At 40.5% G+C, this 17,761-nt stretch overlaps 2 protein-coding genes across 2 annotated transcripts; one reads left to right on the forward strand and one right to left on the reverse strand.

Annotated features, from left to right (window-relative positions):
* The first annotated feature begins 717 nt into the window (after positions 1–717).
* LOC310965920 (uncharacterized protein) lies at positions 718–10,448 on the forward strand. Its single transcript, XM_083939672.1, has 5 exons — positions 718–931; positions 3,951–4,039; positions 6,448–6,523; positions 7,440–9,324; positions 9,419–10,448. Exons 1-5 carry the CDS (start codon positions 853–855, stop codon positions 9,513–9,515), a joined length of 2,226 nt encoding a protein of 741 aa, XP_083795798.1. The 5' UTR covers positions 718–852; the 3' UTR covers positions 9,516–10,448.
* Positions 10,449–11,512: 1,064 nt separating this feature from the next.
* On the reverse strand, positions 11,513–17,476 carry wdr77 (WD repeat domain 77). Its single transcript, XM_083939222.1, has 10 exons — positions 17,122–17,476; positions 13,712–13,897; positions 13,475–13,616; positions 13,282–13,331; positions 13,008–13,078; positions 12,736–12,793; positions 12,434–12,499; positions 12,242–12,350; positions 12,091–12,159; positions 11,513–12,003 (listed from the first exon to the last, which is right to left on the reverse strand). Exons 1-10 carry the CDS (start codon positions 17,228–17,230, stop codon positions 11,856–11,858), a joined length of 1,008 nt encoding a protein of 335 aa, XP_083795348.1. The 5' UTR covers positions 17,231–17,476; the 3' UTR covers positions 11,513–11,855.
* Between the last annotated feature and the right edge of the window lie 285 nt (positions 17,477–17,761).

Here is a 17,761-nt window from a genome sequence, read left to right on the forward strand (position 1 = left end):
TGCACAACACTAACTGATTTGGTTTAAGGGTTTAAAGCTTCAACAAAGCTATACAACTATATTTAAACAGACAGCATGAGAAAAAATAATGTTTTTTTAAGACATTAAGGCATGTAAACATGTTTTTGTAGAAAACCAAAATACACGTAAGAACCCTGAAAATCAGCACAATATTTCCCCTTTAATGTAAATTTAATGTGACCTTCAAATCACTGTATGATTCTGTTTTTGAAACGTGCCCTGGAAATCAAGTGTAATAAAGTTTACTTATGTATGATCTGAATGATTTTTTTATCACACATTTATAACCATGAGACCAGAATAGCCATCCCATTTCCCATCAGCATCTTACTTCCTGAAAGCCCAAACACTGGCTCCAATTTGGTACTAAATAAAAGCACTAGGTGTTCCGAAACATGTCTATGATCGGTATTAATGAAATAGACATAATGTTGACTAAATGAACCACTGTCACAATCAGTCAGCCCTGCCAAGTAGATAGACCTACACCATAGTGCTCTGAATGAGTGCACGAGCAGCTGAGTCAGTGCGCAGGTGAGATTTGTGCAGGAATGTGTGTGAAAAGGGTGAGCCGAGGCCTCACCTGTGGGAGTGTATAAAAACAGGGAGGCACGGTGAAAGGGGGAGTGGGCGGGGTTAGCTCCATTTTCACTGTCTGTCCCGAAAAGTTTGCTCTAAATCACTGGGAGTCAGGTTTACCTGGTGCGCGAGCAGTGGTGCACCTGTCGCGAAAAGATCACCTACGCCGTACCTCGGATCTACCTGTTGATTTAAAATGCGTAAATAATCCCAACAGAACAGTCGTATCTACACATTAACTCGTCAACAACCATGAAGAGTAGAAGGTTGAATATTCTGGGTCGAAAGAACCAGTCTCTTTTCGACACCAATATCAAAACCAAGGACATGGGTGAGTACACCGCTTACACAGGGTCCATAGGCTCCAATGGATAGCAAGGAGGCCTCTTGACTTTAACGATTTATCGAAGTACAACACGACCTTTGTACCTGGTGTTGACATGGACGAGTGTTAATGCCATGAAGCTGTCATGTGTACCTGTTGATCGTAAAAGAAACCCAACAGTGTGTTAATGTCCTGATGAACAGACATGGAAGCAGGTGCTACTAAGGGAATGGGAAACCTGCTCTCAAATGTCCCTTCTTTGTAAATCTGGGTGCATATCTGGCTACACACTGTCCACTGCCCTCCACTAATAATAACAATAATAATAATAATAATAATAATAATAATAATAATAATAATAATTATTATTATTATTATTATTATTATATAGGCTGATAGCTGCTTTCAGTGTCTTCAGTGTTGCTGTTCTGACCAGTCTGGGTGAAGTTTATGTAAATACGAGTCAGCTTCAATCTCATATACAAGATGATATCTAGTGGTGATTGCAGAAACACCATATTATTATTATAACTATTATTATTATTATTACTATTAGGTGAACTGTTTAAAATATGATGATGATACAGTAGGACTGGATGATACAGATGCAACCAAAAATCACATCACTTTTGTGGTGATATCAATTCACTATTTTAGAGATTGGAACATATAGGCAGGCATCAGCATGTGAAAGAATACACCATATATATACATATATATGTATATATATATATATATATATATGTACAGTATATCAACAACAAATGGGTGTTTGCTGTGGAAGACCATGAGCTGCGCTTGAAATCTCTAGAAAGAGAAAAAAAGTGCATGGGCCTCGAAACTGTTTCGGTTTTCAGGGGTTAGTGTGAACGTGTGAAATGATGATCATGTATTCATTTCCTTGTAGGGCTGGGTTATGTGGCCACTTTGACAATATAGGTAATTTTATACCTCCATAAAAGTGTATATATCACAATATAGCATGTTTTCTGGTCATTCAATAAAGAGTCTATTTGAAATAAGTACGCAGTAAAACATACTGAGTTTTATCTGATTGTATTAAGAACTTTAGTGCAAAATGAAGATAACGTGCACGGATCACGTATCAGAACGCAAAGTTTTGTCCAGTCCGATAGAAAAATATATTTAAATATATGCATTTATACAATATATGGGAGAAGGACTTTATCTCAGTATATCAGGGTCTCTGTTCATGCATGGAATCGTGGGTTATGTAATCCAGTATGTCAATCATGTTGAACTGTGTGGTCATGTAAAGTCTGATTGTAAAACCAGTCATTGTGCTTGTTTTTGTCAACTTAAACAATGTTATTGTGTAACAGGAAATCTGGATGGGGTTTTTTCACAATATCGATTCCATTGAAGGACGATAATCGCCCAGCCCTATAACACTGTATTGCTTCAACATAAGGTAGCCAGGAAATACAACTTAAACGGTACACCAACATATCGGAGTAAAACCAGACGATAAATTCTCTCACATGTTGAGATCAGTTTACAGATGAACTGCACGGCTCTGTGTGGCGTTAGTTCCATTTAATTGGCGAGATCAGGAAACAAGGGCTTATTATGCAAAGCAGCACCAAGAGAGGAAATATTTGTCTATTTAAATCAGAGAGGTGCACTACAAGGAAACTAATAATTTGGTTAGACTGGTTTAACACCATGGGAACTTCTCAAGTTGAGTTAAGTTGACTCCACAGTTGTATTTAAGTGCATGAAAACCATAGCAACGTGATGGTTATACTTCATGAGTAAAGTAAAAACACTTTGCTCATAATGTGAAGCTCTTTGGACACTCTTCAATGAAGAAAGCTGACAGACTAAATGCCTCTCAGTGACAAGTTTCTTTCGTCAGTCACTCATTGGACAGATGACTGACACTAGAATGAGCAGTGAAGGAATGTACGACTTCGAAATTTCTTTTCTTCAGGCAATCCCAGTGACCTCTGATATTTTCAGTTAGTTTAGCGAAAACTTTCTTTCACATCTCAAGTTGGATGGAGACAAGTTCAGTGACTGGATCTTTGTCTCAGTGCTCTTTTAACTCACCTTTCCCCTTTGGCTAAGTTGATTTGAACTGAACACACAGATGAGATAAAGACCAACAGACCCTATATATATATATAAAAATATATCTTTGCCACTTTGACTTTAAATTGCAGTACAAACCATAACTACATACGGTATATACTGTATACTATACTGTTCCAAGGCTGTCTCAAGTATCAATACTTTAATACTTGTCAATACCAAGTGTTTCAAAACAATTCAATGCTCTCAAAACTATTGAAGCTATTCAAAAAAATCAGATCTACAAATCAGATTTTCAACCCAAGGCTGCACAGATGAAACAACAGGAAATATGATCAACAGTGTTTTGAAATAAACCTTGTCTTTTTTTTCTAGTGTTGTATCAAAATTTAAACTTGTGACAAACTAAGCCAGTTATTTTTGGAGAGAGTGAAAATATATACAACTCAAATTTCAACCTAAATTCATTCCATGAAATGTGTAAATCCTGAAGTCAGTTTGCACAGCGTTGCAACAAATAAGCTATTAATGTTTGGGAACTTAATTAACATTATTGTGTCTACATGCTGTGATGTAAATAACCTCAGTTACCACCTCAAGCTTTTACTTAAGCGAAATATAAACAAAGATGACAGTCATCTATTCAGCTGTCCATAACTATTTAGTTGTCAACAACAAAACTACCTTCAACAGCAAATGAGATCACACGGTAGGCTGTAAGGTTGACTGACAACGGCGAAGACGCCACTTTGGTGCATAAAGTGTCTCATTACCTGCACAATGTACTAATCCTCACTTGAAAGGAGGACAATAGATAGTTGAACACAGTGTAGTTACAGATGGAGAAATGTGATCACTAAACACATCAGAGCAGAGAGAACTCAATGGCTGAAAGCATTAACAGGAACTTGCTGCTTTGCTCAAAAAGGACTGCCAGAGGATACAAGTCTTATGCTTTTTGTTTCCTCAGAAAATGTGGAGCTGGTGCTGGGGTCATCAGCGATCCCTGAGTCAGGAACTGCCAGCGTGCGGGCCAGACCCACCGTCAAACATTATGCTGTGAGTACCTCAGTGCACATATTCACATTTATCTCTCAGTTTCTGACATTTGAAGAACACGAGATGTTCGTCTGAGCAGACTCCACCCCTGTTGTTAACCTGCAATAGAGGGATTACTTCACTTCTCCCGAGCTGCACAGATGCAAATTAACTGATAAAGAACAGGTTAGTGTTTGACTGCGTTTGAATGCAGGTTGGCTTAAACAAGCACAGAGCCAGGACTTGTTTCCAAGTGTTTGTCAATCAATCACTTGTGATTGTGTCAGTTGAGCAATGTGTTGGTCAAGTTTGGAGACGTTTGTGTCTTTGAAAATCACTTTCCCTTATTAACCATCATATATCATCATGTGAAAATGATAACACTGACATTTTTATTGAAATACAGTATGATTGTGACAAATGGCGTTAGTCACAATGTGATATAGTGATATCACAACCGAAACAGCTGTATTTTGTTCCAGTGTATTGATAATGAATCACCAATGCTGAAAAGTAGCATTAAATCGACTACTGTACTTAGTTTCATTTGATTCAACTTTACTTTTTTAAGTGTTTTTAATTAAATAATGAAAAAATCAAGACAAACTTTTTAACTGCTGGGTCGTATTTCACTTTTTTACTAAATTTCACTTTTTTATGTTGCTTAAATTACTACTACACATACACAGATTTAGATTTTTACTTATTTACATATGATACACTTATATAAAACAGTACATTGTTAAAGATGAAACCAGTGATTCCCAACCTTTTTTTCTTGTGGCCATAAAAGCGTGTCTAGTCGGGGTCCCTCAGTATAACACTCAGAGGCCCTACTGCAGCACAATAAGCACTTTAGCTTTAGTTATACAATGGCCTAGGTGAATACTCAAGTCTGATTGGCTGCAGGTGTCCATTAAAATGTAATAATGGACACCTCATCGAGCACTATCCCTTACATAATCAGAGAACATTTAGCTGTTAATAGCTTTGTAGTTTGAAGACTTTTACTTGTGGTGGAGTATTTTTTTACAGTGTGGTAATGGTACTCTTACTACAGTCTACAGTAACTGTGTATCTCAAGTGTAGGTATATTAGGATACAGTACCTAGCACCACATTAGCAGATTGTCCCATTATATTGTCTGGGGAACAAATATACATAACGAGCTCACTGCTGCTCTGGTTCACACACCTCACTGTGGCATGCGTTTGACGTGGCACACCCAGCAGCACACGGGTAGGACAGCTGAGACTGCTGCGACAGATGAAAGTGAGTCATAGTGCAGGGAACAAACAGACGAAATCAAACTGAATCACACGCCGTCTTAACTGACACGCCCTCGACCTGTGGTGCAGTGTTCATACCTTTCCAGAAGTGTCCTGTGATTATTAGCCAAGAGAGTAGCAAGGTGTGATGTCAGGCATCAGGCATCTCCAGTTTATTTTAATGTAGAACACAAGCTTTTAAACAGCTGAAAGGCAGTTTACTGGCAACCTTTACATCCTTAATGATGATAATGATGTTTTTGATGTGAAACTGGTGCGAGCTTGTTGCTTTATTACATTAGCAGATTACTCAAAAACCCAAAAAGGTACCGCAGGAAAAATATGTTTTGTGTTTCTAAAATAATTATCTTTTTGTCCTTTTCAAAGGGCATATACCCTGTTAACTCTCATGAACTTGTATTGTGTCAACACAGTCTGTGTTTACTTTTGGTGGCGTTCAGGCCATGAAGAGAACAGCAAATCTCCGTCACACGCACATGCAAACACACACATGTATCTAAGTGACAGCCTGCAATTTTCTCAGCCAGGCCCACACTAATGTTAGGACAATGGGATGAATAATAGGTGTATCCTCTGATTCACCGAGTGCTCCTCATGAGTAAAGTATGTGAAAGTGTGTGGTGTGCAAAAATGATCCTTTAGAAACGCCACCTCCAGTTTAGTCACGGCGTACCGAAGAACAACCTAGAGAATGCACTAATTTTAAAAAAGACATCACAATTTCATACATTTTGTCTCAGAATAGTGAGCTGTAGTAAAAGTGTTTCACTTTCTGTCAGAGCACATTTTAATTATAGTCACTGCTGTGCTTCTTTACAGATTTAACTGAAAATGATTTGTAATTAGGGCCATACAGTAGGTTCCTCATAATAGCAAGGCGTGAGAGCCAGTGAAGCAACTTTTGTTCTATTGATGCCAATAATTTAACAAGTGTTGGTCATGCTAATTTGTTTTCAAGGTACGTTGAGCTCTGCAAAAGTCGAGAACTGGTTTGTTCACTCTGGGAATGAATACTTGCCAGTAAAAAAAGAAACAAACTCTTTACTCTAAACACTAAAGCGCATGTTTACTGCTTAGTTTCTTTTGTCTCAGGTGTTGAAATATCAACAGTTTGATGTTTTTTGTTTATTCCCTTCACAGTCCTCATCTGAAAGTTTTCAAGGGTTTGCCGTCCCGACACCCAAAGTCCCCCTCCTCCCCCCTGTCAACGGTTTAGGTGAGTGTCTACCTACCTCAAATATGTACTTTTAAGTTCAACATGGAAAATGCTAGAATGTCATTATTTACAAATTTAAGGACCCAGATTATTTGTGGCGCCTTTACTTTGACTCGCTTGATGGATCACAGCAATCAGAATGTCTTGTTGCAATGCAGTGCAGGTAAATGTTTGTCCAGGCTGTTGCTCAATAACCCTCCTGCATGTTTCCAAACTGCCATTCAAGCTGGCAAGCATATTTACTGAGTGGGAGTGTTTCCATTTATAGAAAGAAATGGATATCATCCATCCATTTTAGCTGTGAGCAATTCTAAATCTATGTATCTTATTGCTTGTTTATCAGACTTTGAACCGTAAATTAATTTCAGCATTAAATGTTATTGATTCTTGGGGGTCCGACTAGTTATTTCTCCTTTTTCAATATATTTGCTTTTTAGTTAATTGTTGATGTAGAATCCCAATTCATCACATACAGATGTTTTGTCAGGACCCCTTGTTAATGCACTAGTTAGTCTTGTTAACTGTAGTTAACTGTGATGCCCTATTACGGTTGCTATTTTAAACACGTGGTTAACCTTGTGAATTCAATCAAAACTACTCAGTTCTGTTTTGGATAATATTGTGATGGTGGTTAAAATAAGTATGTTTGTAACGTAACTAAAGTGACTGGGAGGGGGGGGGGGCACAGGACACTTCGACCGCCTTCTGGAGCACTCGCTATCGAAAGCTCATACAGATGCTAAGACACCCTGCCTTATGTAATGGTATTTTTATAGTCTTATTGGCATACTTAACAGTACTCACATACTTCTGAATATTTCTGCAGTATGTGAATGCTTAAAAAAATTTACATATTGTAAGTGCTCCTGAGTGCAAATGTTTCTTAGTAATTCTGTCTGTTCCCTTTTTTTCCTAGTCAGTGGAGATCGCCTGTCCAATGGATCTGTTATATCTGTGCCTGACCTTGTGGAGGGGGAAATATTTGTTCCTCCTCCTCCCTCTAGGGCACCTCCACCCCCTCCAGGGACTTTTGTTCCTCCTCCACCAGACTTCATGGGTGACCTGAACAGTCTAAATTTAGCAACCTCTCAGCCTCCCTCTGTGTCCACCTCACTGGCACCCTACATGGAGGAAGACTTGACCTTGATACAACCGCCACCAATGGCTCCTCCAAAGCCTCCATCTACCTGCTCTAGTGGCTCTGTATCATCCGTACCCATTTCTAGTCCACTGTCTGTCAAGGTTCCTGAGCATCCAACCTTTTCCCCACCACAGCCCCCTTCTGAAAGGCAACTCAAGTCTCATAAGATACCGCCTGCAAAACCCATTAGACTGTCCTCCATGTCCAACTTTGATTCTCCACCACAGAGTCCTGCGCCACCTCCCCCAGTACAGACAACTACACTGTCCACTTTCAATCCCCAAAACACAGCAAAGCTTTACAATGTGCCTAAGACCTCAATTCTCAGTGGGTATGAGGAGCAGGATCAAAGACCCAAGCAGATGTTGCTTCTGGAAGATTCTGCCCCAGTGCCTGTCCAGGTGGATGGGAAAACCCCTAAAGTGGCTACACCGTCTAAACCAGTTTTCAAAGACCTACAGGAACTGAAGGAAAACTTACAAATTGTCAAACCTTCTCAATCACCTCTGTCAGAGCCAAACATGGAGGCTAAAGCAGGGATAGTTTCAGCACGACCAAAAATAGACAAACCTTACCAGACTCCACCTGAGACATCACCACAGCTTCGGAAACTGAACAGTACTCCTGTGAATTCAGAGTTCCTCAACAACAAACTGGAAGGATCTCCAGGTCAAAGTCGCAGATTCAGTCCAATAATAGATCGTAAATTACGCAACCTGAAGAGCAGTGAGCACAACGGGGGCCGAGATGGACCCGCAGCTTCCCCGCTGGCTCTTCTAATGGCGGCTAAAGAAAGAGACAAACACAGACCGGGTCACTCGCTGTCGCGGGAAAACAGCGCCAAGATGAATGAGCACCCTGGTACAAGCATTCACCTGTGTGACTCAAGTCCCAACTCCTTTAATGTCACCCCCAGCTCATCCTCTTCTCTATCATCTGCAGAAAGAATACAGGAGAGTCTAAAGTCTGTCAGTCCTGTGGTGCGTACGCAGCCGCCCACCAGTTCTGATCTCAGTAGGACGGCCGCATCCCTAAGTGCGACCGACCTGGTCGAGCAGAAACATGATGCAGTGCAAAGCCCCTCAAAGTCTCAACCCGCACAGCATGTGGATTTAAATACGCCAATACTCCCTCCACCGCCAGAGTTTGACGATTCTGACGAGATTATGGAGCCCCCTCCTTCCATCCGTCCACCAGACCCTCCCATAAAAAAGGCACCAACACCAACTGCGACCTCTCTCCCTCCATCTCACATCCCTCCACCTCCTCCAAAACCCAAACCCCCAGCAGCTCCAAAACTCCCACCTCCCGACTTTGATGTCAAACCAAGGCCGCAATTCCAGACAAAACCGAAAGCGGCCCCTGCTCAGCTATCATCCAACCTTACACCCAGCCAGGCCACACTTCTGAGCATCTTACAAAAGAAGATGTTGGAAATGGACAATAAAATGGTCCCAGTGAAGGAGGCAGAGTCCAGTTCCGATGACTGGGGCGCCCCTGTGTCCGAGGAGGACAATAAGGTGCCTGTTGTCCCCAGAGCCAAACCACAGAGCAAGAATTATCCCGTGGACAACAAATCAGCAACCTTGAACATCCAGGAGCTGGAGAATAAAGTGGCCAGAAAATATAAGGACACCTCTTCCGTGAAAGTTCCAACCAGGTAAGAGTGAAACCAAACATGACACCTTCACATTTACAGTAAGCCCAGTGTTTGTGCACAGTATCAATTCATATCCACATGTCCTTCTTTTCAGCAACGGAATGCAGTCAAAACATCCGTATGGTATGACCTTTACGGTCCGACCTGGAACCAAACAACCGATTACTCCCGTCAGTAAAGGGGATCTTTAAGGAGATGTGTTAATAAGATAGGCGTTCTTCTGTTTAGCACACATTTCATGTGATTTTTGCATCAGAGGGAATTTGTACAATGGGTGGGAAAAAGCACTTTGGAACAAAATGCAGTTAGCAAATATGTTAAGAATGTCTCAAACCAATGTTCTGCTCAGTTCTGAATGTACTCTGAATGTATTTCTCAATCTTCGGAGAGCACACTATCAGTGTCAAATAGTGTTTTTTGTCTTTCAGTCCAGTGGACCAATATTTAAAGGTTTCTTTTGGCTGCTGCTGTTCATTCTGAGTAGAGCTATACGTTGCATACGATGCCTTTTTAAAACAAAGCTCTTAATCAGTCTCCATGCCGCATGGGAAATAGTTATAAGCCAATTCTAGTAATAAAATGCTTTTGTGCTAAAGTTAATCACAGCTGTAAAGTATATGCTATGAGAAAATGAATTTACAGTACACTCTATAAATTCCAAAATAGTATTCTTGATTGTAAAATACAATAATAACGTACAATTCAAGTATTGTGGTTCATGCTGCGGTTACATGTCCTATAACTGAAATGTTCTTTCTCTGTTACATGTACATTATGTAGGTCCACTGGAACAAATCCAACGGTTAATTCAGACAAATGTGTTTCTCTTTCAGTAGGATTGTTTCTCATATTTATTGATCTAGGACATGTTTTGGCATCTATATAATAGCTATTTTACTGCAGTAGAATTTGTGTCAATGTACTCAGTCATATCAGTCATATGTACGCTGTACATATCAGTTTAGTATACAATACAACTTAGATATTGTAAGATGTAGTTTTATGTAATGTTATGGTTGTATAATCAAAATATTTAAAATATTGGTCATTAAGTTTTTAAGTAGAAATGTTTATCTACACTAAATGTTGTCCAACAACTAACTGGAAAATAAATCCAAGCATTAATTGCATCTTTTGTTTTGTGAACTTTTTGAGCTTTTGTGTCAAGGTGTTGGAAAAAAAGACAAAAGTACAGCTGATATGGTGATTTTGAGTTTGCATATGAAAAACTGGCATGAAATTTGCACTGTAATTTATAGGGAAGCACCAACATTAAGATTTTAAATCAGCAATATCTTGAATAACATTCTTCTTTTTCTGTATTAGGCAAATCAAATCCTCTCAAGATTCACAAGCGCTGCAGATCTCAGTCTCAGTCTTAAACCCTTTGTGAAATGAATCACTTCTAGTAAGGCATTATATAATAATTAAATTGTCAGTAATTACACATTGAATAATTTTTTATATTACATTTATAGCGACAGTCAAGTGGCAGGCAAGACAATTCCTACATAATGTAACAAAACGATAAAAAAGGTAAATTGACAATCACAACACAATAAAAAAAAAATAACATTACATTATAGCTGGTCTGATTTCATCCAAGTGTATTATATTGGCTACAACATGTGAAAATTATAATGACATCTATATCCAGTCTGGGTCAGACCACAGATTAGCAATGACACCATACCAGCCACTCACTGCAAATCACACGTGAGATCTTGTTAACTTTCGAGCCGACCTTCCGCACTGGTCACACGCGCACATTTTACTACCCACTTTTGACCCAGCAGTGGGCAAGTACCTCAGTCATGGTTTTATAGCGGGGGGGGGGGGGGGGGGGGGGTTCATAGTCTGACTGTGGGCCTCCCCTCAGACAAAGCTAGGAAAATACTTTGTCTTGTGATATTGCTGTATGACCTAACTCCAGGTATTCGCGGGTCTGTCCTAAGCCACTTATTTGTTGCTGACCGTGAGAAATTATGAAAAACGACTGTATCTTTGCAGTCTCTCTTTATTCAAATCACACACATTAAGGCTTCTCTGTGATGTTTTTTTATTTCACAGGGCAATTATGGCTTTTTGAAATGTGGTATTTAGGCTAATACCTTTCATTTTGAGGCCATTTTGCTCCTCGCCCTTATTATTTCTGACACTGGTTGTTAACATATAATACATTCCGGGAAACAAAGAAATGTCAAAATGCTCTTTCTATCACAAGTTACGTTTATTGAAAAATTATGCAAAACAACTGGGTTGCCTCAAGTGGAATTGCACATGGAAATTCTACAGTATGAAGGAAGTGGACAGAGAAAGACTGGAACCGTAACGTAACGCAGTAATCCACCAAAGCCAGAACTGGGAGAGAAAAAGTCCAAAATATTCTGCACATATCTGGAGTACTAAATAACAATGAAATGTTTCCTTACTGACATATTACATTTATTGTTTTGAATGAGCGTGAAGCGCCCCTCAAAAATAGGGGGGGGAGTAGCCATCTTTCCAAGGTGTGTGAGCATCCGTTGGGTCTAAGCGGTGGAGTTGGGAGCTTCAGCAGCTGGACCCACTGTGTGGTGAAGCACGAGGTGATCCCAGCCTATAGTTGTGAGAGTGTTGGAGCCACCGTGGAGCCAGCACACACTTTTGACAAAGTCCTGGTGTCGCCGATCTCTAAGTCTGCAGAAGAAGAATTATGATTAGTATTTTTCATTAAATGGCGCAGGAGATTAAGCAGGTGTTTTAGTATGAAACCAAGGGACTCACATTTCTTGTAGTTCAGAATCCATAACAGCAAGGGAACAATCATCACTTACGGAGGCTAGGAAGGAGGCACTGGGAGGGGGGAAAAATTAGTTACAATTTTGTAGAGGAGCAATGTTAGAGCTTATGATACTGTGCTAGAATTTATGTTTACCTATGTGTGGAGAAGGCGAGCCCGTTAACTCTGCGGCTGTGGACGTTCACCACCCGGGCTGGCTCTGTTCCCAGGAAATCCTTCACAGTCACTCTGCCCAGCTCATCACCTGAGGCCCAATAAACAAGATCAGAATCTTAAAACTGTCAATATCGTGTCTCCATAAATGAATAACCTGCTGCTGGCTCTTACCAAAAGCAATGGTGCTTCTGTGGTGGGGGTGCCAGGATACAGTGGTAGGGGAGCAGGAGGGGGACTCTATTTCAGAGACAAACACAAAAGGCAATTGAATATGCATAATAATTAAAAAATAGTGTTTGGATGTAAGAAGTTATCCCATAAAATTACAAAAATAAACCGACTTCTCGGATCAACAGTCACAAAATCAAAGCTCATGAAATCAGCTGAACAAAGAAAGCCTTAGATACTTATTTGCCATTGATATTAATCTGTAATCTCCACTGTAGCTAAATGATTGTTTAATGCATGTTTACCGATACTTAAGGCTGGTTTGATTGGCTTCCTCCTGTCCCACATCAGCACACGGCCATCCTGAGGGATGGAGGATAACAACAGGTTGAGTTAAAATGAAGGTGACTATCTGTTTTTACACAGCAGTTATTGTAGCTTTCTGTACACAAGATGAAAATCAGTTAATCCTTATCCAGCAAGTTGCTCCAAAATCTAGTTACAGCAGTTACTGTATAGAAGGTGTTGTGTTTTCAACAATGCATGCTAATAACACAAATCAGTATCAGTGTCTTACTTCACCACAGGAGATGAAGAGAGACTCGTCTGTAGGACTGCAAGCAACACAAGTGATTGGCTGTGTGTGCGCTGGGGTGAAAAAAAGGTTAAGAGACACATTCAGTTACGGTGTCTACCATCTTTATGAATGAACATTTACATTTTTTATTACTGCTGACATGTTAAAACCATAGGCTTCCAATAGAACCATTTATTATCACTAGAAAGCAAAAAAAAAAATACAATTATTACTATCTAGATATTCTGAGAGCAGTTTTAAGATGTTCCCTTACCATTGTAGGTAGTGACAGCCGTCTCCTGACTGAGATCCCAGACTTTTATTCTGTAGTGAATGAAGGGAAATGCATTGTGAGGAGAAGGGGGTTAAATGAGTGACTGCCACAGTCATAATGCCAAAGTTTAACACAATCAATCAACATGCTTCTGTTCTGCAACTGTGTGTGTTCGGGCAAAACGGTGTCTTACCGACAGTCCATGCTGCCAGTGATGGCACTGCTTGCTCCAGCGACTGGGCTTACTGTGGTGACAATGTGGTCATGCTCATGTTTGGTGAAGCGATTTACCAGCAGGCGTTCATCCTCTGTCAGTTCCCAGAGCTCCAAGGCACCTGCACAGGAACCAGTTAAACAAAAAAAACATTTAACATTCAAGTCTCAAGAAGACCAGTGCTTGATTCATAATTGATACAATTCCACGTCTTACCTGAGTCTGATGCAACAACAACAGTCTTTTCTGAAACCCATTTGACATCTGTGACCCCACACTCAGTCTGCACACCAGCTTTGCAGAGTTCCTCATTGGGGGCCTGTTCAGGGTCACTGTAGATCCAAACAGATCCCTGCCAGCTCCGGCCAGTGAGACTGGAGGCACCAAGCAGCAGAGTACCATCTGTGAGGAAAACATAAGAAAAACAACATTTAAAACACCTTTATTTTAATGGCAGTGCCCTGACAGACACTCTGCATTTCGGCAAGCATCCACTCCAGAATAACTCATATTAAGCAGCGAGATGCAATTTGTTTGATTAATAATAACAAACCACCTACAACAAGACTAAAGGAACTACAGTCGGGCTGCTGCACATGTGAACAACTTTTGTAAATAAAATATTGATTATTTAGATTTGATTTCTTTATTTGTACCCGCAGGTAAATTTGGCCTTCAGTGAGAGACATAAATAAATAAAAAAACGTAAAATAGTAAAAGCTACACACTTTGTTATCATCCCCATCATCAGTCCATGCTGCCTCATAAAGTGCATTTAATATGTTAAGTGGCTACCCTTAAAGTGCATAAGTGTATTCATCATCATCATCAACATCACAACCATCGTCAACTAGTTCTTATAAAGATGTATGATGGCTGCAGGGACAAAACTAGACCTGTGCCTTTTAGTTTGGGTTCTAAATTCTAAAAAAAACAAACACACTAACAATAATAACAACTTACTAGCCAGTTTGGACGGTGATGTAGAATATGAGGTATTACATGCATGATACAAGGCTCTGTTCTCTGTCATTTATCCCTGTAGCAGTACTTGCTACATTTCTCATGAATGCTGTGCCGTAATGCTACGAGATGACGTTTCATATGCCCATTGGCTGTGCGCAGTTTGCAGTGAAACCAGCGTAAGAAACCATGGAAACAAAGGGCGCGTCCAACAGAAAACACAAGGAAGAAGAAGAACAGAGCTGAAGCAGGAAAATAGACTGAAAGAGGAGGGAGTTAGCTAATGATGGTAAAGTCCTGTGGCTGGACAATAAACTGAACTGGACAACACACACCAGCCACCTGTACAGGAAGACACAAAGCAGGTTGTACTTCCTGAGGAGACTGCGGTCCTTCGACATCTGCAGCAAACTGCTGTGGATGTTTTACCAGTCTGTGGTCACCAGTGTCCTCTTCTACACTGTGGTGTGCCGGGGGGGCAGCATATCCAAGAAGGACACCTCAAGACTGGATAAACTGATCAGACAGGCCGGCTCTGTGGTCGGTATGAAACTGGACTCTCTGGTGACGGTGGCAGAGAGGAGGACACTGGACAAACTGCTGGACATTATGGATAATGCCAGCCACCCCCTGCACACCGTCTTCAGCACCCAGAGGAGCCTGTTCAGTGGAAGGCTGCTCCTGCCCAAGTGTAGGAGCAACAGGCTCAAGAACTCCTTTGTCCCTAAGGACATCACACTCTACTCCTCCCTCGGGGGGAAGAGGAAATAAATAGGACAGAAGGAGTGGGAGCCACTTACTGTGACATTAATAATCTACTCTTACATACCTGGACACTGTTTTGAGAGGCAGCAGTAGGGGTGGGCGATATGACGATATTAGATGGTGAAGGATTATAACGTGTTGACGATCTGTCAAAGCAGAGAGATCGTAGTATCGTCTGTAGGACACATTCTATGGACTGCTGTTCTCTGCTCTGCACAGACGCATCAGGGTTTTATTCCTCAGCCAAATCAGGCAGTGACGAGGATTTCTCTTCCCCCATCATGATTGATTCAGAGAGAAGCGGGAAGTCATGTGTGAAAATGTAAACGAAACTATCTAACAGCACAGGAGCGTCAGACTATCGTGTCGCATCGACACTGTCTGTCCACACTTACTCACAGAAATTGTGGAACAAGCTGTAAAATATTTAGCTAAAAACAGGTACTTGTCCCGTGCAGCTGCAGACTACTAATGTGTTTTACAAGGAGGCAGCGCCGTCACTTTCCAGATGACCCCATCTGTCCAAACCTGTCACATACACACTGTCACATAAGGTGGACACATCAGATGGATACACAACCAACCTTTTCAACCACCTAAAGCAGGGGTGTCAAACTGATCCAGTAAAGGGCCGTGTGGCTGCAGGTTTTCATTCCAACCAAGCAAGAACACACCTGACTCGACTTACTGAATCACCTGAACTGTCTTCACACAGTTGATTTGTTGGACCAGGTGTGTTTTTGATTGGTTGGAATAAAACCTGCAGCCACACGGCCCTTTACTGGATCAGTTTAACACCCATGACCTAAAGAGAAAACATCCTAAAAGGTCTGCTGAGAGTGAAACAGTGAGTCCATTCACACCGCAGCCAGAGGAGGCAACGTGCAGCTTTAGGCAGCTGTCTGTTAAATGTCCATTGTATTTAGCACAAGTTTGCAAGAGTGCACAAACTGATTCAAATCTGTGCAGAAAGGTTCTTTGGCCTGAACGCTCTGTTATATGTTTTCTCTTTTAATGTTCACATAGGGGAATACTTTAGTTGCACTGTTCAGTGACTTGCAAAATAATTAAAAATCAATGTAAAAAAAAAAGAAGATAAAACTGTGATCGTGATTTTACTGTAAAATATTGTGATATGATATTTTTGCCATACAACCCGCCCCTATTACAAACCATGTGCTCTTACGATGCTAGTCATATGGTAATACACAAACATAGTCAATTTTAAATAATGAAATAATAGTTACACCAGAATTGGTACTAAAAAATAATTTTGATAAAATGTTTCATCAAATATGTAATTGAATAAAATAAAATTAATCATTTTAACAACACTAGCCCTTTTGTTCATTGTAAATAGATCATTTTACCAACATTTACTAATTTTTACAATCATTAGCTAGCTTCTCTACCTTTACCATAAAATGACAACTCAATCGTTTGGTAGAGCATGTTTTGAAAACATTATTCGATCCTTATAAGACTCATTTTGTTGAATTAAATTACATAATTGTATTTAACAACTCCTCTGAAAAGATATGTCCCCACCGATATGCGTCATCAAAGGAAGATGTATTTTCGCTGGGGACTTCCTGATTGAAGGGACACTGGAAAGGCAAACTGCTCACAGACAGTGCCATCTAGTGTATTATTTGAGATTGCACAGCTGCACCAAACGGTAGAGGTAGCTCATTCAGGTTGAGTTAAGCTTGATGCATATTTCAATTATATACAGTGACTTAATATGTGGCTGAGTGGTACCTTAGATATATATATCAGAGGACATCCTGCAGCAGCCCTGAGAAGCCCCTGATGAAGCCCTCTGCACTAGCACAACATTGTATCACCATGCACCGCTTGTTCATCGTGCTACCCCCGGCTATGATGTTGTTACCCACCGGCTCTGTACTGCGCCGCGCTCAGGTGCTTCTCCATGCAGGCCGGGGCGTTGGGATGGACGCTCCAGCGGTTCTCCTTGATCATGGTGGTGTCCACTGCACTTTTCATCCCGTTCACGGTTTTCAGCGGCTAACGTTACAGCTTTAGCACGGTTTCTACGCTAGTTAGCTAGAAGTCACGGTTTGCAAACAGAGGCACCGCAGTTTTTGTCTTTGTTTTGTTTTTTTTGCACTGATAACAAACAAAGTTAGGCGACGTTACCGACAGATGGTGAAGGTTGTCGCTTCAGAAATGAATGGACGAGTTAACTAGTGCAGCTTGAACACATGGGGCCGAGGGGCGGACACTTCCTACCCCGGGAAGCTTTCTTTTCTTTCTTTTTTTTTGTTCAACTTTATTTGAATTTTTCAAATTAACAATACGACAATTCACCGTGACGTCACGTTTTTCAAAACTTTATTCAGAGCACTTTCTTTACATTACAATTTATCCTACTAATGTTGAATTTGCAATCCTCAAAAACATTACAAACATATTTAAAACGGTAATACAATTTATACACAAATAAATAAAAATAAAGTGCACAGTACATACATAATAAAGTGGAAATATTTGAGGGAAAAAAGGATAATTTGATTT

This window comes from Echiichthys vipera (assembly GCF_963691815.1).
Source record: "Echiichthys vipera genome assembly, chromosome: X".
Classification (NCBI taxonomy): Eukaryota; Metazoa; Chordata; class Actinopteri; order Perciformes; family Trachinidae; genus Echiichthys; species Echiichthys vipera.